Source organism: Ceratotherium simum, chromosome 7 (genome assembly GCF_057802395.1).
Source record: "Ceratotherium simum simum isolate JZ-2026a chromosome 7, ASM5780239v1, whole genome shotgun sequence".
In the NCBI taxonomy this organism is placed as follows: domain Eukaryota; kingdom Metazoa; phylum Chordata; class Mammalia; order Perissodactyla; family Rhinocerotidae; genus Ceratotherium; species Ceratotherium simum.
Window position 1 is genome coordinate 12,223,067 of NC_141906.1, and position 21,831 is coordinate 12,244,897.

The 21,831-nt window shown below is 44.9% G+C and overlaps 1 protein-coding gene and 1 long non-coding RNA gene across 2 annotated transcripts; one reads left to right on the plus strand and one right to left on the minus strand.

The window, feature by feature from the left end:
• Positions 1–3,389: 3,389 nt before the first annotated feature.
• LOC101387250 (serum amyloid A-2 protein) lies at positions 3,390–7,908 on the minus strand. Its single transcript, XM_014783434.2, has 4 exons — positions 7,865–7,908; positions 6,870–6,964; positions 4,150–4,288; positions 3,390–3,752 (listed from the first exon to the last, which is right to left on the minus strand). The coding sequence occupies exons 2-4, from the start codon at positions 6,958–6,960 to the stop codon at positions 3,590–3,592; spliced, it is 393 nt and encodes a 130-aa protein (XP_014638920.2). The 5' UTR covers positions 6,961–6,964; positions 7,865–7,908; the 3' UTR covers positions 3,390–3,589.
• A 7,463-nt stretch (positions 7,909–15,371) lies between these two features.
• On the plus strand, positions 15,372–21,590 carry LOC147916548 (uncharacterized). The gene is made up of 3 exons (XR_015552782.1): positions 15,372–15,900; positions 20,513–20,611; positions 21,449–21,590. It is a non-coding gene; the product is annotated as an uncharacterized LOC147916548 (long non-coding RNA).
• The last annotated feature ends 241 nt before the right edge of the window (positions 21,591–21,831 follow it).

A 21,831-nucleotide genomic window follows, 5' to 3' on the forward strand; every position in this document is an offset into this window, starting at 1 on the left:
GAGAGGCCTGGAAAGTTCCCACTTTCAGTTCTTCCAGAGTGTTCAGAAAAATACTAAGAGGCGCCGCCGTGTCCTGAATACAAGGAACGTTTTCCTAGACTGGTTTGCCCATCTTGCCCTTGGGGAGCTTGTGTTTCTCTACACGCTTTAGATAAGCACCAGGGTGTGGGGTATCGGACACGCTTCTGCACTACTTCAGACCCTCTGCACCTCCTCGTCTCCAGCCACTGCTACAGTGATGAGTTCCAGGTGGTTTTGATCCATCTCACACAGGTGCAACCTGGCAGCGCCTTGCCTTGGGTCTGCTCTGTGGACTTTTCGCTTCGCCCCCACCAGGGAAACCCACACTCACATGTGCACAACCAAGAAATACAAGGAAGGTTGACATTGGGGGGCCCAGCCTTGACCAATGGAGACGGAAGCCAGTTGACAGTTGCTTTTGTTTTCTGGCTCCCGGTGCATGGAGCTGAGGCAATTTCACTACAGTTCTCAGAAGGTCCCAGGGGACTGAGCTCCAGCTGTGAGGCTCTGACTTGTGGCTGCTCTGTAATCCGTCCTTATATTGGCCTTGCTACTTCCCCGTGTTCCTCTCCGGTCTCTCACTTCTGCTCCCTGGGATTGTTTCCAAATAAAATACCTGCGAACCTACACTGACAACTGTGGGGAGCTGGTGAGGTGGGGAGGAGTGAGGTTGGAGGATTCTTCTCTTCTCTGAGGCTTTAACACCTAGACATAGTCTGTGATCCAAGATAAGGGTCCATTAGGTAAGAAATAGTAGATACTCAGCTATCATCATAGGCTGGTTGTCTCTCCCCTGACAGAACCCGCTTCCTCATCCGTCCCCCACTCTGGTGTCCCCAGGTCCCCACAGCGGAGCCCCCTGACCTCCCTACCTGCAGATGCAGCCCAGCGCATGGCTTGGTGTAGAAAGTACTGAAGAATCCTCAATCTCTAATCTCTAGGCAACCCCCAACTACCATCTAAGGCATAGAGGAGAATGGACATCCACACTTCCCCATAGTGAGAGACCCAAGGGGCCTGGGGTTATCCAGGGGACAGCCCAACCTAGGTGCCCAAAGAGGGTTCGGCGACTGGCACTATACTGTTTTGAGCCCTCTTAAGAGTTTGAACTTAAAGAAAAAAAGAAGCGGCCTATGTTTTGAGTGATGTAAATATAAATAGGAAGTGACACCAACTCTTATCCTCCTGTCCCCTGCCCTGGCCCTGGAACTGGCCACGTCCTGTGCAGGCATTCTCCCTCCCAGGGTGGTGTATGGAGCTCTTCCTGGACCACACCTTGGCTGCGATGGGCTCCCCAGCACCGTCCGGAAGAGCTGGAGGGGTGGGTTGGGACTCGGCACCATCTGAATGGGGCGGATGAAATGCCCAGCAGAGTCCAGGCTGTGGTCAGGCTGGGGCTTTCCATGTGCCTCCCTGCTGAGCTCCTGCCCTCAGGACGGGGCTGGGTCTTGCCTCCATCTCTCCCCACAGCAGTTCCTTCAGCGGTGGAGGCTTTTCTCTCACTGTCCGTTACCCGTGAGTCCCCTCAGAGGACTGGGGAGTCTCACTGTTATTTATTAATACTCATACTTGTGGAAGGAGTGCAGGGTAAGGGAAGAGCCTCAAGCCACATGCCTGGGTTCAGATCCTGGCGTTGCCTCTCACTGGCTCTGTGACCCTGAGCAAGTGACTCAGTCTCTGTGCCCGGTGTTCTCACCTGAAAATGATCTACATCCTCAGGTCGTTGTGATGCACTAAGAATAGTGGAAGTTCAAGAGATGTTAGCTGTTATCACTATTGTTATTATTCACATATTCTTCTGGCCCATCCCGGGAATCCCTAGTTTTTCTTTTTTAACCAAAACATAGTTAACATCTCACACGAAACTTAGCAGAGTTCTACTTTTCTTCTTTCATAAGGAGATAATAATATTCTTTAGAAAATTCCCCGTGCATAAGATAAACAACGGATTCTTTTTTTGTCTTATCAAGATAATACTAAACAGAACTGTTAGAAACTTTCCTATCAGATATGGATATTATCTTAGATGACGGCACAGTATTCTCCTTTAGGGCTATGGCACACGTTATTTAATGAATGCCCTCTCCTTTTTCCCCCCTGGATCCTAGTCTATTATTACAAATGTTTGTTTTCACAAAACTTTTAAATTGAGATGTATTACATATATTATAAAACCCATCCTTTAAAAGCGCACAGTTCAGTACACTTGAACACAATTCGGTCTTTTAGTATATTCACAAGCTTGTGCGGTCTTCATCTCCACGTAATTCCAGGCATTTCCATCATCCCTGAAAGAACCCTCATGCCCTTTAGCAGTCTCTCCCCATTCCCCCCCTTCCAGCCCCTGACAACCACTGATCTTCTTTCTGTCTCTTTGGATTTGTCACTTCTAGACATTTCATATAAATAGAATCATATAGTATGTGGCCTCTTGTGTCTGACTTCTTTTATTTAGCATAATGTTTTCAAGGTTTATCTGTGTTGTAGCCTGTATCAGTACTTCATTCCTTTTATGGCTGAATAATATTCCATTGTATGAATTTACCACATTTTCTTTAAACACCCATTAATTGATAAATATTTAGTTGCTTCCACTCTTTGCCTATTTTGAATAATACTGCTATGAACATTGCTGTGCAAATATGTATGTGAAGATTCTTGGTTTACCTAAGAATTTATGATTTATAGAGTCACCCATAATTCCTGTGCTCTCACAGACCCAAATCTGTTTTATTAATGACCTTGTTTTCCCCAATGGAAGTGAATGCTGCTGGCTCCCCTCTGTTGGAAAGGGCTCAGGAAGGGAAAATGACCTCCTCTCAGGACACATGACATATCCAAACAGTACAAGGTCTGCTGATACTTCATCTGCATGTTGTCACCTGCTACGTTTCTTGACATGTTTTGTTCCTGGGAACTTTTGTGTAAGGGATGAAAATAAGGTGGGGGGAAAGTGCTCTGGAGGCATTTCTTGGCTGACATGGACAAAAATGGGTTAATAATTGGATTTGTAGGTGTTGCTGAGAAATGAACAGGAGACCGAGGTGGGAGTTGCTGGAGTGGGATTCCAGGGTCCACTCATCCCCCGGCTGTGTCCCCTGTCCCAAGATAGAGACCACTGAGGAACAAAGCTAAGGGGGCTAAGACCCTGTGGGCAGAGAAGTGACAGGACACTGACAGGAGTGAGGAGGCCTGGACACGGAAGGACCTGGAAATAGCACCAATGTAACCAGAGGGGCCTGGAGAGGGGAGTGGGTCTGATTCAGGGGAGGGTTGGTGAGGGTGTCTGTCCTGTATGACACTGAGACTGCCTCCCCTACACCCACACCCACAGGCACAGGCTCGGCCTTCACGAGCGTGTCCATCCATCAACCCTAGGGAACAAACGGGAAATCCTTAGATGGAAGAGTAACACACAGTTTTCAACAAATTCAAGCTCTTAAGCGTTTATTAGACACTAATTATGTGCCCTCTACTGGCTTCTGTGGACATAGAACTCAATAACTCGGTGTCCCTGCCCACAGGGGGCTCACAGCCCCGCCCCCCGAGAGCAGAGAGAAGGGGAAGCTCAGTACTTGTCAGGCAGGCCAGCAGGTCTGAAGTGATTGGGATCTTTGCCACTCCGGCCCCATTCATTGGCAGCCTGGTCAGCCCTCGAGTCTGCCACTCCATGGCCGCTGTCTCCATGCCTGAAAAGGTCTGTGAATCTCTGAGAACCCTCTCTGGCGTCACTGGAATGGAGGAGGGCAAGTAGGAGATTAATCTGGGGCTGATGTGTAAGCCCCACCCTCCTGTCTCTCCTCTTTCCCAGGGATGGCTCTGAGAGGAGCCCAGGAGAGAGGGGCTAAAACACTGAGGCTGCCAGGGCACAGCACACTCAGCCCCGCTGATGCCCCTGGTGCTGGGTGAACAGCACCCAGAGGCGAGGCTGGGAATCGCCCATTCCCACCAGTCCCTCTCTGGCTATGTCACCACTCAGACCCCACACTGGGCACAGAGGGGGAGTGTGGGCCACAGGAGGAGGGGCCACAGTCTCTACAGGAAACTTCCCCAGGGTGTGGCCCCTCCTGCTGTCCAAGGCAGCCCAGCTCTGTGCACCCACCCCTGCACCCCCAGGACCCGAGTCACCTGATCACTTTAGCAGCCCAGGCGCCCCCAGGGCCCCTTTGTGCAGCGTCATAGTTCCCGCGGGCATGGAAGTATTTGTCGGAATCTTTGTAATTGGCCTCTCTCATGTCAGAGTAGGCTCTCCACATGTCTTTAGCCCCTGGAAGGGAAAGAAAATGATGAGAAGAAGGTGATCACATCTTGGAATAACAGAGACATGAAATTTTCCTCCCACTGATTCTGAGATGTCAGCCTTTGACAAAGCCCCTGGTGATGATATTAGCTTGAGATCAAATATTCCTTTACTTTTTGCTTCCTAGTTAGTGTGGTGAGAATTACACCACGTGTAAGTTTTATTCTGTCTCATTCCAAGTTCTGTTGCTACTTTGTTTTGGGCTGTGTGTGATGCGTGTGAGGAAGAGGTGGGATGGTCCTTAGGGGATGTGTGGTTGTACAATGAGCCTGTACCTGGAAAGGTGCAGGGAACCCTCTGACCAGAGCCTGAGAACAAAGGTGACTCTGAGGGAGGCTGGGAACCCACGGTGCTCCCAACCTCATCACCGGAGAACTTCATCACTGTGGGCAGCGTGAGGACCACTCAGTCCTGAGTACATCTGAATGTCCGGGCACATTTGCACCTGGACGACTGTCAGAATTCAATTGGCAGGTGATAAAGGTGAGTCCCCAAGATAGCTTTAAAGAACCTGGGTGATCAGATGCCGACAAAGGGCAACTGACCACCAGCTCTAAAGGTCAGTGTCATCCCAGTGAAGTGGAGGAGTGGGACCTCCCTCAGGTGGTTATGCAGAAGGACTGAGAAGATACAGGTATAACATCTAGAACATTCTACATGCTCAATATACCATCACCTCCCTGGGCCTTGGGGAGGGTGAGATAAAAGGAAGAAAAAGAATGAACTAGGATGAGGGGCAAAGAGTTATGGATGGAAGAAATCTGATCAAGCTAGAATAAAAAGGCAAAGATTATCTGATTAGGAAACAGAGAAAAACCTAACGTAGAGTTGTAATCTGAGTTTATGTACTATCCCCGTGTGATAACTTCGTGTTATGTCTTTATTGTTCCTGATGTTCAGATGATAGTTGTGTTGAGAGCTATGGCTTTCTTACTGTACTTATTCCCTCTCAGTTACTGATCTAAATAGATCCGTGGAGTCCAGACTTGCATACTTAGTCCTTTCAGAATGCCTGACACATTTGGTCCCTTGAGGGGCAGAACTGGAGGAGTGGTTCTCAGCCTTTAGTGCACAGACATCACCCGGGGGCCTTGTTGAAGGCCAGATTCCAGCTCAGCCACGAGATTGTGATTCAGGGAGGGGAGTGTGTGGACCCGGGCGTCTGCATTTCACAAAGCACCCAGACCCAGGAGATTTCATGTGGGTGGTCGTAGAACAACCGTTTGAGAAACACTGACCTAAGAGATCAAAAAATATTTTTAGCTGGGTCTGTGAGAATTTAGATAGGATTAACAGGAAATTTTTAAAACAGTAACTATCAGAAAAATAATAACAAAATAATTTTGTGAAATGAACAAATTTTTGCCACTTGACTATTGTTAGTGAGGTAAATATCTCTTGCTTTTGGTTTCCTGGTCAGGTCTCAGCCTCACTACAACCATCATCAGGAATTCGTTGTGCCTTTTATTGTAGGGAGAAGAGCCCTACAAAGTTGCCTTCCTAAGACACACATGCCCACTCTTGGCCTTGTGCTCAGATAAGAACAGGTGTCTGTTCACAAATCCCTCGCTCTCCCACATGCACTCTTGTCAGGGAGGCAGGATGGTGCCTGGTTAATAGCCAGCTCTGGGGACCTCCACCACCTGGGCTAAATTCTGCTCTGCTTTGGCACTTGCATAGGTATCTGAATCTCTTTGTGCCTCAGTTTCCCTGTTAAGGGATAATGGTGCCTACATCTCAGGATGAAAGGATTAAAACCTGAGGATGAAAACGAGTTCATTCGTCCATGTAAAGCTCTTAGAACAGTGCCTGGGACGTATTCAAAGCTCAGTTACTTTGGTTGTAATTACTAAGAGGATGGGAGTGGGAACACACCCCACACCTGTGATGCACCCACTTCATGGCTCCTGACACATAGAGGTGAGCTCTCCCTGACTCCCCACTAGGCGGGAGTAGAGCCCCACGTGTATGTAGGGACCGTGGCACCCCTGAACTCAGCTCTCCTCCTCACTCCTGCTGAAACGTGGCGCCCAAACTTTCTGTCTTTGGCCTTGGGATCCCCACAGAAGAGTGCAAAGCTGCCCAGAAAAGCCTAGGAGTGGAGGGACAGGACAGATGTTGTTAAGGTACAAACTTACCAGGAGTGGTAAATAAGGCCTAGAGACCTGATGCAGAGTACAGTGAATATAGACAGCAATGTTGTGTTATAATCATCAAACTTGCTAAGAGACTAGAACACTACTATTCCAACTATTAAAAAGAAAGGATAATTATATAATGTGATAGAGGTGCTAATTATCACTACAATGGCAATCATATTAAAATACGTACAAGTATCAAATTAACTTGCTGTACACCTTAAATTTACACAACGTTATGTGTGAAATACAGTTCAATAAAAAAAAAAAAAAGCCTGGGGAACCATGAAAACCGTGCTCGTTTTCTACTCACTTGTGGCCTTTGCCCTGTGGGGATGTGGCCTCTGCTCAGGTGAATCCTGGGGGCAGTTAGTTGCGGCCTCTCCCCACCCCCATCCTTTGGTCCTTACCTTGACCAGCTTCCCTGAGGAATGAAAAAAATCCTTGGCTGCTGACGCCCAGGACCAGGGTGCAGAAAATGATGCTGATGGAAAGCTTCATCCTGCTGCAGAGTCAAGGAGACACACAAGGATGACACATGTCTTTGTTTTGTTTTGGTTTGTTTTTTTCGGGGAGTAAAGACCCATTCTTGTATTTCGAAAATAGACCACACTCAATTTTATATACATCTGTACCTATATATCTCTATACGCACATATATATATATACACACACACAAGTATATATGTGTATACAGTTGGATGATAGATAAAATTTCAGTGGGTCCAAGTCTCCATTTCCATTGTCTCATTGGAATCCCAGTGAATTACTGGGTGAGAGATTGCAATGGGCTTTTAGGATAAACTACTTTCCATTTCAGTCATCCCCTATCAGCTCTGAAACCCACTGTAGAGAAAGTTCTCCGAGGCATTTGGGGATTTTGTGACCACACATCTCTCTGTAATGTGAGATGAGTTAAACCATCCACAATATTTGCCTTTTTTTTTTTTTTGTGAGGAAGATCGGCCCTGAGCTAACATCTGCCAATCCTTCTCTTTTTGCTGAGGAAGACTGGCCCTGGGCTAACATCCATGCCCATCTTCCTCCACTTTATATGGGACGCCGCCACAGCATGGCTTGACAAGCGGTGCGTTGGTGCGTGCCCGGGATCCAAACCGGTGAACCCCGGGCCGCCGCAGCGGAGCACATGCGCTTAACCACTTGTGCCACCTGGCCGCCCCCCCCCCCCCAATATTTGCAGAAGCCTGCTCTACCCATCACTGACTCCACACAGAAGAAGCATACAACAGAGTCCCTCCCCCAAAAGTATTTGCATCTGCTGAATTCTGATTGTCAGAACAGTAGACTCAGGAAGGAGGCAGAGAGCAGAGATGCAGCACAAGCATGCTGGTGGGGAAAGAGAATTTCCAAAGAGGAAAGCTACTGGAAAGTTCTAGCACCTCACCTGTGGCTGTCTCTTCCTGCTGGGCTCCTGGTGAGCTGAGCTGCCTGTGCTGCCTGCCTGGGAGATGTGGCTGGTGCTATATATACTGACACTTTGCTAGGGGAACGAATGGGAACACAGGAGTGAGGCAAGAAGAAGAAATTTGGGAAATTCCTCTTGGGCAGAACTCAGCATCCAGAACATCATGGTTATTTTTCACACACATCTAATTTTCCCCGATTGTGCAATCTGGCAGCTTTCAGGGTGTAGCAAGTTGGATTTTCTGCCCGTTTCCAGCGTCATCCCTGTTGGGGACAGGGTTTTTACCCCCACACAATTATGTACTGACATTTGTTGGGTAGGGTCACCAATATTAGAAAAGAGATTTGATTAAAGAATGTAAGAGTACAGGGCAAGTGATCCAGCTGAACAAGCTTCATGGGACAGCTCAGGACGAAGCTGGGACCCCAGGGCACAGGGGTAGGAAAGGAAGAAGACTGCCCAGGGAAATAAAACCCCCAGCACCCTTGTGGGTGGACTCAGCACTGGAAAAGGGAGTCCTCCAGACTCGGGTGTATTCACCATCAGTTGCTATTGAAGGTCATAATGGCAGGTCATATCTGGAGGATGCTGTAACCCAGGAACAGCATAGAAATTTGCTACAATGTCGTGTAGAAATAACACAGCATAAAATGAGCAGGAAATGGCCAACCAGCTGCTAAATTATCAGCATAGAAGATTCAAGAAGGATGCAGAGAAAGCTGGGATGCAGCACAAGGACGCTGGAGGGTGTCATGATAGAGAACAGCTGTTTCAACCAGAAAAGCAGGACCGGGTTTCACTATGTGAGTTTAGTAAGATAGTCTTGGGGAGAAATTGTGTGTAGGTGCTGTCAGGGGGATGCTGTACATGGTACCCCCGAGAAGAAAGATGATGTGTGTGTAACATGGCAGAGGTGATGGGGGATCCAGGGGACAAATCTCGTCCTTCTCTCAGTGGGACACTGGGCTGGAGCCTGAGGACCTTGTAGGGCAAGTAAGGCCCAGCCCAGGGAATACCAGCTCAGGATTTGTGCCTGGGGGTGTTTCTGGAAGACAAGGAACGTGAACACTGCATTGGAGATACTAGGGAAGGAATCTCCAAGACTCATGCAATCACATCACGGAGACTTGCTAGCCGAGGTGTTGGAAGATGGAAACAACAGTTAGAAAGGAGGGGGACTTGTGCTCCACTAGTAATCCAGAGAAGAAGGAGGAGGAAGGACTCTCAATTTGTACAAGATTAGAGGAACTATGAATAGGACATTCGAAAGAGGAGCAGTGACCCAGGATGAAGTAAGTCAAGCAAGGATTACACGACTATTTGGGAATCATTGTCTTAGATTAGAGCCTGCCAAAATCAGGAGTGATGGCTCTTTCTGGGCCTCAGTCATATTTTAATTCTTGCAGGTATATGAGATGAAAGTTGTAGGGCAGATATCTGTGCCTTTGGTTTTTATCCAAGGCCATGCTAAGCAACATTCTTATATTCCACAGACAATTTTCTTCCTTGGGAAAGGTGGGATTCCCTGTGTGTGGGTAGTCAGGGTCTCTGAGCTGGCTTGGCCCACTTGGTCTTATGAGTAGACATGGTGGGAAGGGGGAGTTGTCCACCCTCCACAGCCACTGGTCACAGGTGTGCTGGGGGCTGCTTCATAGAGCAGGGCATGTGATCCAGACCCCTTTTCCCCTACTTTCCTCTGGGCAGAAATTATCGGCCAGTGATCACATCCTGTTACAATTCTTTTCCTTTCTTTGTGGCCATTCAATGCTGGAAATTCACCCACCACTTTCTCATGTCATTCAAGTCATTCTCTTCTTTGATAGAATCATTAGAGAGAGAGCAGGTACAATTTCTATACACCAAGAGGAACTCCTCACAGGGACTCTGACCAGTGTTCCAAGTTCTCTTCCTTCATTACTCAATGTCTTCTGTCTTCTGGGAAGGGACACGCAGTTCCTTGTGGGGCCATGCTTGGAGCAATAGACAACAGTGGCAGTCTGCCTTTTTCTCTTGTTTCTTCTGCAAATAGAAGCTAACCTGTCATGGTGATGTCAGCATCTTCAGGCCTTAAAGGAATTTGCCAAAGTCTTCCATAAGTGACTGTGTCCCAGTTTGCAGAGTCGGTCTCTGTTAGCACCCATTGTCCCAGCTTAAAACTGTTAATAGTGACACCCCCTTCCACCCTCAAAAGTGACGTGGTTTTCCTGATAAACTAGATGGACCCCTACTTTACTAGTCAGGTGTGACCAGGCTGTGGAGAGGCCTGAGACACCTCCAATTCTTCTTCTTTTTTTTTTTTTTGTGAGGAGATCAGCCCTGAGCTAACATCTGCCAATCCTCCCGTCTTTTGCTGCGGAAGACACGCCCTGGGCTAACATCCGTGCCCATCTTCCTCCACTTTACATGGGACGCCACCACAGCATGGCTTTCCAAGCAGCGCGTCGGTGTGCGCCCGGAATCCGAACCGGCGAACCCCGGGCCGCCGCAGAGCGCATGCACTTAACCGCTTGCGCCACTGGGCCGGCCACCCCCCGCCATTTCTTCTGTTACAATTAATGTAAGTGGAAGAGAAGATCACCAAGGCTCTTAAGATTAGAAACCACAGTAAAGAAAAAGCCCCACAGGATAGCCTGACCAAGAATGGCCCCTGAGGCCCAAGTCCCAGAGTCAGAGGCGAGTAGAAACAAGGAGGAGCAGGACTGTGGGTATAAAATGTGGAAATAATGGCACTGACCTCACAGGGTTGCTGTCAGGATGACATGATTGACGCTGAATGGGGCTTGGATCAGTTCTGGGCGCAAGTAAAGCACTTGACAAGTTTTAGCTCTTCTGGCTCAACCAAGAAAATTCATAATAATTTATACTTTGCAGTAAACAGAAAGATTAGTTACTATACTATTACCAAAGCCACACATTATTAACACATTAATAAGTAAGATTACCAATCAGAATGTGGTTTTAAAGATCAAGGTTTATCTAAGGATTCAATGCAATCCCAATCAGAATCCCAATGACATTCTTTGCAGAAATAGAGCAAAGAATCCTAAAATTTATATGGAACAACAAAAGACCCTGAATAGTCAAATCAATCATGAGAAAAAAGAACAAAGCTGGAGGCATCACAATCCCTGACTTCAAAATATACTGCAAAGCTGTAGTAATCAAAACAGCATGGTACTGGCACAAAAGCAGACACACAGATCAATGGAACAGAATTGAAAGCTCAGAAAAGGGCTGGCCCTGTGGCTTAGCGGTTAAGTGTGCATGCTCCGCTGCTGGTGGCCCGGGTTCGGATCCCGGGCGAGCACCGACGTGCTGCTTCTAGGCGCTTCTACGGCCATGCTGAGGCCACGTCCCACGTACAGCGACTGGAAGGACTTGCAGCTATGGCATACAACTATCTACTGGGGCTTTGGGGGAAGTAAATAAATAAATAAAATTATATATAAAAAAAAAAGAAAGCTCAGAAAAAAAGCACACATCTATGGACAGCTAATCTTCAACAAAGGAGCTAAAAACATACAACAGAGAAAGGAAAGTCTCTTCAATAAATGGTGCTGGGAAAAGTGGACAGCCACGTGCAAAAGAATGAAAGTAGACCATTATCTTACACCACACACAAAAATTAACTGAAAATGGATTAAATACTTGAAAAGAAGACATGACACCATAAAACTCCTAGAAGAGAATATAGGCAGCACAGTCTTTGACATAGGTCTTAGCAGTATCTTTTTGAATACCGTGTCTACTCAGGCAAGAGAAACAAAAGAAAAAAATAAACAAATGGACTATATCAGACTAAAAAGCTTCTTCAAGGCAAAGGAAACCATGAACAAAATGAAAAGACAACCCACCAACTGGGACAAAATATTTGCAAATCACACATCTGATGAGGGGTTGATCTCCAAAATATATACAGAACCCATACAACTCAACAACAAAAAAACAAAGAAGCCAATCAAAAAATGGGCAGAGGATATGAAGAGACATTTTTCCAAAGAAGATATACAGATGGTCAACAGGCATATGAAAAGGTGTTCAACATCACTAATTATTAGGGAAATGCAAATAAAAACTACAATGAGATATGACCTTACATCGTCAGAATGGCTGTAATTAACAAGACAAAAAGCCACAAATGCTGGAGAGGATGTGGAGAAAAAGGAACCCTCATACACTGCTGGCGGGAGGGCAAACTGGTGCAGCCACTATGGAAAACAGTTTGGAGATTTCTCAAAAAACTAAAAATTGAAATACCATATGATCCAGCTATCCCAGTACTGAGTATTTATCCAAAGAACATGAAATCAACCATTCAAAGAGATTTATGCATCCTTATGTTCATCGAAGCATTATTTGCAGTAGCCAAGATGTGGAAGCAACCTAAGTGCCCATCAACGGATGAATGGATAAAGAGGTTGTGGTATATATATACAATGGAATACAACTCAGTCATAAAACATGACAAAATCATGTGATTTGTAACAACATGGATGGATCTTGAGGGTATTATGCTAAGTGAAATAAGCCAGATGGAGAAAGACAAATGCCAAATGATTTCACTCATATGTGGAAGATAAAGAGACACATGGACAGAGAGAACAGATTAGTGGTTATGGGAGGGGAAGGAGGTAGGGGGGAGGGTGAAAGGGATAAAGGGGCACATGTGTATGGTGATGGATACAAACTAGACTATTGGTGGTGAACATGATGCAGTCTATACAGAAACTGAAATATAATAATGTACACCTGAAATTACACAAGGTTATAAGCAAATATCACCTCAATAAATTAATTATATAAAAAAGAAAACAAAACAGTAATTCTCAGCCATCAAGGGGACATTTCTCTTCTGGCTTCATCTCTCCACAAGAGATTTTTTTCTAAGAAGAAAAGGGGGAGAAAAGCAAGCCCTCCTCAAAGCACGAACAGTTTAAAAAGCACACAGATTTTGCCATCATGCTCTGGCCCTTCTGATATCACCAACAAAGGAGAAAGGGAACTTTGAGGAAGAGCCAATTTTCTCCAGCCCTTGGCACACACCTGCAGCTGCAGAAGGTGTCTGGAGAACCTGAACAGGTGGTGGCCATCTGACAAACTCCCTAAGGCAGCGTTTAAAGAAACATACGTGTGGATGACATTCGCGAGTTGGGGAATCTGCCTGCTTCTCCCTCCTGATCCCTCTTCTTCTCTCAATGGGGGCTTTGCCAAAAATGTTCTTGTGAGAGGGACAAAGCCCACCCCTCCCCCTCTCTGTGTGATGGCACCTGAGGTTGGAAGCTCCTTGCAGTCCAGTGGCTATCCTTCCCAAGGAAGGTGATATTGAAGGAAACATGCAAGGGAGACAAAGCCACCCAGAAGGTTGTCATGGACAGAGTGGCACATTTCCAAGAGCCGGTTATAACACATCATTGTCTCAGCATAAATACCCACTATTGCAAGTTGAAGACCAGATTCCTAGAGGGTCTGCTAGGCCAGGTGTAGCTTTAAGAACAGACCCTGACTGGTAAGAACCAGAGGAGGAACTATGGTCTCAAAAGTGGGACAAGTCTTCCACTGGAGCTCCTATCAGGCCTGCTCTCCCACAGATAACAGCTATAAACTCTGGATAAAATATTTTATAACCACCTAAAGGCATTGGTAAAACAAAAGCAGGCAGAAATTGGAGGGGAATTGACAGCTGGAAGAATGACAATGGGTGTATTTCATGTTTTAAAAGCATTTCTCCTGAGGGCAGACCACAGTCAGTGTCACTCAGCATGACTAAATTTAGAGGAAACCCACAGTCTTAGCGGCTTGAAGAATAAGAGAAAACTGAACTGTGATTTCAGTTGCTGCCACCACAGTGGAGACAGAGTTTGAAGTTTGAGTTTAGCAAGACTAGAAACAAAACAAAAAAAGTCAATACTCTTTAGAAGAATGTAATAGAATCCACAGTCTCTTCAACATATCATTCACAATGTCCAGGATACAATCCCAAATCACTAGACACGTGAAGAAACAGGAAAATGTGACCACACTCAAAGAGAAATCAGTGGAGACCAGAGGTGAGATGACACTGTGGCTTGAATGGACACAAAATTGGGCCTGGAATAAGAAATCACTTTGCAGGGGAGGCTCTGACTCTGAGTTCACATGGGCCTGGGTTTGTGTCCAGCTCCCCCATTCCCAGCTGTGTGACCTTGGACAGTTCCTTTGCTTCTCTGAGCCTCAGCTTCCTCATCTTCCAGGAGAGAATAACACTGCCTTCCTCCCATAGTTATTATGGAAGCAAATGAAAGAAATGAATATGAAAGTGAAAAAAAATCAAGGTCTAATTTACAGGACACAGCAACACTCTCTGAAGTCCGGATGTCTCTCAGATTATTTTATTAGAAATAACTGTTGTGTGGAGAGTGTCTTTGATGCAGGAAACCTTCTGCATTTCTTGCAGCTGCAAGAAAAGAGGGAACATTCTCTCCTGACCTTGGCAGGACTTCTGTCTCCAGCAGTTAGGAGGTCCTGCAGTTTTCTAAGGCTAAGCCTGGAATTCCGCTAGACAGCATGAGAGAGACAGAGGGGCTGGAGGTGCTCAGAACACACCACGAGGAAAGACAGGGCCAGAGGTGGATTGTGAACAGGTGGAGTGTTGAGTGTATACTCTTTTACATCTGAAGCCCCCCATTTCATTAAAGTTAAACAACACTTTATCTGGATTTCTACCTGTGTGAGTTCTTTTTTCCCTTATCTTCAGATTTCTCTTTCCAGTATGAACTACCTGTTTAGTATCCAGGTGGGAACATTTGTGGGCATCCTTTAAGGGCACAATTCATGTACTATTTAAGATATTACTAGTTTAAAAATAAGTGTTATATCCAGCATTATTAAAACACCTTTTCAAAAAATTTACATCAAGAAAATCTTAGCTGAAAGAGTGTATTGGTGTGGCAGACAACATAATGGCCCCAACCAAAGATATCCACGTCCTAATCCCTGGAACCTGTGAATATGTGACCTCACAGGCACAGGAAGGACTCAGCACCACAGACCATTTCTTTCTCCACCTGTTGAGACCTCACATCATCCAACAACTACCAGTTTCGTAGGGATGTCATTGAAGAGCACACATGCTCCTCCGTGTCAATCAAGGCCCAGAAAGGCATCACTTGACTAGTGACAGCTGTGGGAAAGAGCACACTCATCATCCAAAATATCAACACATTATTTGGAGACTATTAGAATGATTTGAGGAACAATGTGTGCTGCAAGCATATCTATTGGTCAGAAGTTTTACAGTTTATGTACCTTTGTTCATGTGGAGGAGCAGTGGAAGAGGCTTAAAATTTAATATATTAACATTTAATGTGTTAATTTATATTGCTTTACCAGGTAAACATTTTGGACTATCACCCCTTTGGAAACCCCCAATCAACCAAGAAACAGGCTGTTACTCCCCCCACAGAAGCTCCTGTGCCCTCTCTCTGGCTGCACGTTCCTCTCTGCCCTTTCTCCAAAGGTAACCCCCCTCCTAAACTCTGTGCTTATCCTTCCCCTGCTTTTCTAAAATTGTTTTTATCACGTGTGTGCGCTCATGAACAATTTACTATTTAGGCTTTGCTTGCTTTTGAACTTTCTGTAAGCAGAATTATAGTGTATGGATTCACTGGTCACTTGCTGAGTTTGCTCAATGATGTCTTTAGATACGGGCATGTTGCTGTCTGTTGTAGTCCTTCTTTCGTTTTCAGTGCTGAATACTATTCCAGAGCATGAATATCTCACAGATTATTTTGAAATTTGAGTGGTTTCTTTTTTCTGTTACAAACAGTGTTGCTTCTAACGATCTTGTACACGTGTCAGGGCACAAGAGTTTCTACGGGCACAGACCCAGGACTGGAATAGAAAATGATTGTATTGAATTTGGTTGAGAAGGCCAAACTGTTTAGCCACAATGGTCGTACTAGTTTACGTTCCCACAAGCAACGGATGAGTGGCCCCTGCTCCACATTCTAGGCCGGAGTTGCTTTTACGTCAAGTTGGTGAGTGATAAATATTATCATATTGTAGTTTAAATTTGTGTTTTTCTGATTATCAGTGAGATTCACCATTCAATCTTCTGTGAAATTTCTGTTAATTTCTTTTGTCTTTTTTTATTGATTAGTAGTTTTTCATACACTTGATACAAAGCCTTTTTGATTGTGCATGTTGCAAATATCTTCCTCCAGTTTGTGGCTTTTATTGTCACTCTATTTTCAGTCCCTTTTTGTGGAAGTAAACATATTTGGTTTTATATTTAACAAACTCATAATTCAAGAAAATTTTATTTTACTGCCATGCACTAATTCTTTTTAAATGTTTTATTCTTTCCCTTTATTTATTAATTTTTAGAATAAGGAGTTATAATGCTAGCAACCACAACAGGTGACCAATGAACGTTGCCTTTTTTTTAAAGTTTCATGTGGTATTTTTGATGAACACTAATGCTTACCTTTGTTGTAGTCTTTTTTTCTCAATTTGGAACTATCTTTTACAGTAGACCACTATCTTATTCAGTCCTCTGATGACCAATTTCTATAACCTATTTAGTGTATTTGCTCCAAGTACAGAGTATATCCTTCATGGCTCAGCTGTCTTTGCAAACATTTTGAGAGCTCTACTTTCATTTTTCTCTCAAACTGGAGACAATATGGAACATAGACATTAGTGACATCCTTTTCCTCTTATCTTCCAGATAGAATTTTACATGTGACCCTGACTCATTTATTAGTTTTTATCTTATTGTAATTTTTATTCATATGGCTGCATTATTTATGTGTACATGTTGCACAGTTAGTGTCGCTATTGGGTGTGTGTTTGTGTTTGTGTGTGTAAGGTGAGAGAAAGGCATACACATGTAAACTATATTATGAGTACAGTCATGCACCACCTAATGATGTTTTGGTCAGCGAAGGACCGCATATAAGATGGTGGTCCCATAAGATTATAATGGAGCTGAAAATTTCTTGTCGCCTAGTGACGTGGTAGATCAAGAAGTCACAGCACGATGCATTACTCACGTGTCTGTGGTGATGCTGGTGTAAACAAACCCACTGCACTGCCAGTTGTATAAAAGTATAGCAATACAATTATGTTCAGTACATGTACTTGATAATACACGACTATGTTACTGGCTTATGTATTTACTACACTATACTTTTTTTTTGTTTAGAACGTACTCTTTCTACTCATAAAAAATGTTTATTGTAAAACAATACGTCGTGTTAGGCTGGCAGCAGCCTCATACACCTTGGGTTTACTGCGTCTCTTTATTGCATCATTTTCCTTTGTACTTGATTTAATCTTGTGTTGTTTTGTTCATCATGGCCCCTAAGCGTGCAAAATCCACCGCTAATGTTGCCAGTAAGAGGCCGTGAGGAGCGATTGACCTGGAGACAAAATTAAAAGTGATTGAGGACTACGAAGGCGGAAAATCAGTGATGGTTATTGCTCACCGGTTAGGCATTTCCTATCCCATCACAGCACGATCTTGACGAACAAGAACAAAGTGACAGAAGCTGTTAAAGGATCTGCTTCATTGAAGGCAATGAGACTAGGAAAAATTTGAGCAGGGCCTATATCAGACCTCGAGAAACTTCTAATGGGTTGGATTGAAGACCAGACACAGAAGTGGGCCCTCTCAGCACCACAATGATCACTGCCAAAGCAAAAAGTTTGCTTGCGATGGTGAAAGAAAACACTAGACCCCATTATATGTTGAATTTACTGCCAGCTCTGGGTGGTTTAAACAGTTCAGGAATCGTTATTCATTACATAATGTGAAAGTGAGTGGTGAATCTGCAAGTGCTGATGTGAAGGCAGCTGAAGAATTTTTGGAAACTCTACATAAGGTGATTGTGGAGGAAAATTACTTTCCAGAACAAATATTCAATATGGATAAAGCCTCCCTATTCTGCAAACAGATGCCTGAAAGGACTTTCCTCCATAAGGAGGCCAAGTCAATGCCAGGTTTCAAGGCTTCTAAGGAGGATAACAGTCTTGCTTGGGGGCAATGTTGCAGGCTACAAATGGAAACCCTTGTGATCTGGCACAGTGACACCCCAGGGCCTTCAAGCATATCAGTAAGCACACACTGCCAGTGTACTACAGGAGCAATAAGAAGTCGATGATGACCCAGCTCCTCTTCCAAGATGCCTCCTGAATTGCTATGCCAACGAAATGGAGAAGCACTGTTTGCAGAATAATATACCTTGCAAGTTTTGCTGATTGGTGAGTGAGTGGTGAGTGAATGTGAAGACATCCTCCTTTTATTGGTGGTCTTTATCCCAATATCAAAGAGGTGTTTCTCCCTCCAAACATTACCTCTTTGATCCAAGTGATGGATCAAGGAGCTACATCAGCTTTCAAGGCCTACCACCCAAGGAGGATGTTTGCCCAGGCTATTGTTGCAACTGAGGAAGGCACAGATGACACTGATACAATTCTGGAAGGATTACAACATCTATGACTGCATCGAGAACCTTTCTTGGGCTTGGGGTGATGTCACTAAGGAGTGTATGAATGGCATCTGGCAGAAGACACTTAAGAGGTCCATGACTTCAAATGATTTGCCACAGATAAGGAGGTTGCAAAAATCAACAAGGCTGTGGTTGAAACAGCAAACAACTTTAACCTGAGTGTGGATGAGGATGACACTGAGGAGCTCCTAGAGGCGGTTCCTGAGGAATGGACTAATGAGAAGTTGTTGGAACTGGAACAGGAACGCATAGCTGAAGAAGAGGCAAGAGAAAAGGAAACTGCAGGAGAAGACAAAGAAGAACCCTCATGAAAATTTGCAGTGAAGGGTTTAGCAGAAGCTTTTGCAGCCCTCAACAGGCTTCTTTTTTATTTATTTAATTTTTTTTTATTGCAGTAACATTGGTTTATAACATTGTAAAAATTTCAGGTGTACATCATTATACTTCTATTTCTGCGTAGATTACATCATGTTCACCACCAAAATACTAATTACAACCCATCACCACACACATGTACCGAATTATCCCTTTCACCCTCTTCCTTCCCCTCTTCCCCTCTGGTAACCACCAATCCAATCTTTGTCCCTATGTGTTTGTTTATTGTTGTTATTATCTACTACTTAATGAAGGAAATCATACGCACACATCTATGGACAGCTAATCTTTGACAAAGGAGCCAAGAACATACAATGGAGAAAAGAAAGTCTCTTCAACAAATGGTGTTGGGAAAACTGGATAGCCACATGCAAAAAAATGAAAGTAGACCCTTACCTTACACCATACACAAAAATTAACTCCAAATGGATTAAAGACTTGAATGTAAGACCTGAAACTGTGAAACTTCTAGAAGAAAACATAGGCAGTACGCTCTTCGACATCGGTCTTAGCAACATCTTTTCAAACACCGTGTCTGACCGGGCAAGAGAAACAATAGAAAAAATAAACAAATGGGACTACATCAAACTAAAAAGCTTCTGTACAGCAAAGGAAACCATCAACAAAACGAAAAGAAAACCTAACAATTGGGAGAAGATATTTGCAAACCATACATCTGATAAGGGCTTAATCTCCAAAATATATAAAGAACTCATGCATCTCAACAACAAAAAAACTACCAACCCAATTAAAAAATGGGCAAAAGACCTGAACAGACATTTCTCCAAAGAAGATATACAGATGGCCAAGAGACACATGAAAAGATGTTCAAAATCACTAACTATCAGGGAACTGCAAATCAAAACTACAATGAGATATCACCTCACGCCCGTCAGAATGGCTATAATTAACAAGACAGGAAACAACATGTGTTGGAGAGGATGTGGAGAGAAGGGAACTCTCATACACTGCTGGTGGGAGTGCAAACTGGTGCAGCCACTATGGAAAACAGTGTGGAGATTCCTCAAAAAATCAAGGATAGAACTACCATGTGATCCAGCTCTTCCACTGTTGGGTATTTACCCAAAGAACTTGAAAACACCAATTTGTAAAGGTACATCAACAGGCTTCTTAAAAAGTTTGAAAACATGGACCCCAACACTGAAAGGTTTACATTAAGAGAGAGGAATGTTCATGGTACATTATCTGTATACAAGCAAATCTATGATGAAAAAAAGAAACAAACCAAGAAAACCACTATGGACATATTTCTGAAAAGAGTGACACCTCCTCAAGAAGAGACTCAGGCTGAAAATATACAGCAGTACTGATTTCAGCGGCCTGGATTGGGGGATGAGGTGGAAAGAACCTCTGTAGAACCTTCCTGAATGGCCTCCACTCTATTTTCGAAGTATCAGCACATAGATGAATCCATAAACAAACACAGGGGTTATCGTACCTGTCGTTTTGTATTCTGCTTCTTCACTGAACAATGTATCACGGTCATTTTTGCGTGTCACTACCCCTACCTACCACAGAGTCATGGCAAAGCTGAAATTCAACTCTGGTCTGTTAGGACGGAGCACTGGGATTCTTAGCCATGTGCTCTACAGCTGCCACCTGAGCATAAGCAAATCAATGTACCATACAGTTTAATTCAATTATATTAACTTCTTCTTAGCCTATTAATAACACTCCTGGTGGAATGTTACCTGCAGGGGAGCACTGATCTTGTCTATCTCGTTTTCTGCTCTATTCCCAGGGCCCAGCACAGGACCTGCCAAGATGCGAGCTCAGGAAACAGGTGCTGAATAAGTGAATGGATGGATGAGCAAGATTTGCAAGTACTTTTCCTGGAAAGGTAAATAGATTGAGGTGTTTAAAGGCTCTGACTATTCAGACAGTCCTAAGTGAGCCCCGAGGGGAGTAAGGAAGATTACAGTGCATTGCAGCTCCCTCCCAGGTCATGTCATTCAGGGACAAGGCATGCTGGCCCAGCCTGGAGCTCTTGGCCATTTGCCCAACTCTTTCAGGAAAGGTACCAGTGGGGCATTGGCAGGAGGATTTGCAAACGTGTTTTAAACAGTGTGGTTTGACAAGACTCCATCAATAATACATTTGGGTGTAAACCAAGCATGCTCTTTTCAGAGAGGATCTGGATTTTCTTTCCCAGAAGTAGAGATTTCTGAAGTGACCCGGGAAATTAGAGGATTGCGAAAGGGCTCCCTTTGCACCCAAGTGTGAAAAGCAGGCTGTTGAGTGATGCTTCTTTCCCGTTGCCACAGCTGGGGACAAAGTAGCTCCAAGTACCCACATCCTAGAGAGAGCATCCGGGAAGCATGTCAGATCTTGTGAGCCCTCCAGGCTGGCGAAGAGGTGGCAGTGCAGGCCTTCACAATCAACCCCCTCCTCATCCCGTTCCACCTCTGGTCCATATAGGAGAGTCCTGAGGAGAAGGGTGGGTGACACGGTGTCTTGTGGGGAACACAGTATTTGTGGAGATAGGTGGTTTCCTCACATAGGTTTGGGGTGCCAGGAAGAAAAGAAAAATGCCTTCTCAGTCCTCAGCTGGGTGCATGCCGAGCTGCAAACAGCTCGTTCTTGCCCCTATCAGAGCAGAGCGGGCTGTGTTGAGGGAGTTCTTGAGACAGTTGACATGCATGGGACCCAGTGAACTTCCTGGTTGCTTCTCATCTAGGGATTTCTAGAGGATGGAGTGGTCCATGCAGCAGAGATGAAGAGGCAGTGATGGAGTGTGGCTGGGAGGGAGATGAAGGTGAGCTCTCTCCATCTGTCATCTCTGCAGCCCTGGGCAGGAAGAGAAGAGGCCCTCAGTCATTCCAAGGGTGGGGGGGTCTACTGAAAAGACCACAAGGGTAACAGTAAAGGCAGGGCTGGGCCAGGTGAGTTGACGCCTTACCTAGAGAGGGGGCTTGGAACATGGACCCCTGTCAGGACAGTCGTGGACACACCTGCTCCTCTCTGGGGAGGGGAGGATCCTCCGTGTCTGAGGGGGCTGGTGTGAAGCTGACCTTCACCTCAGGGGCATCACCCTCACATTTTGTGATTAATAATACCTCA

Coding starts and splice junctions, on each gene's coding strand:
- LOC101387250 (XM_014783434.2), bottom strand. CDS start 6,960: ATGAAGCTTTCCATCAGCATCATTTTCTGCACCCTGGTCCTGGGCGTC. Junction 4,289..6,869: donor CCTCAGGGAAGCTGGTCAAG/GTAAGGACCAAA, acceptor TTTCCCTTCCAG/GGGCTAAAGACATGTGGAGA. Junction 3,753..4,149: donor TGGGCTGCTAAAGTGATCAG/GTGACTCGGGTC, acceptor CCTCCATTCCAG/TGACGCCAGAGAGGGTTCTC.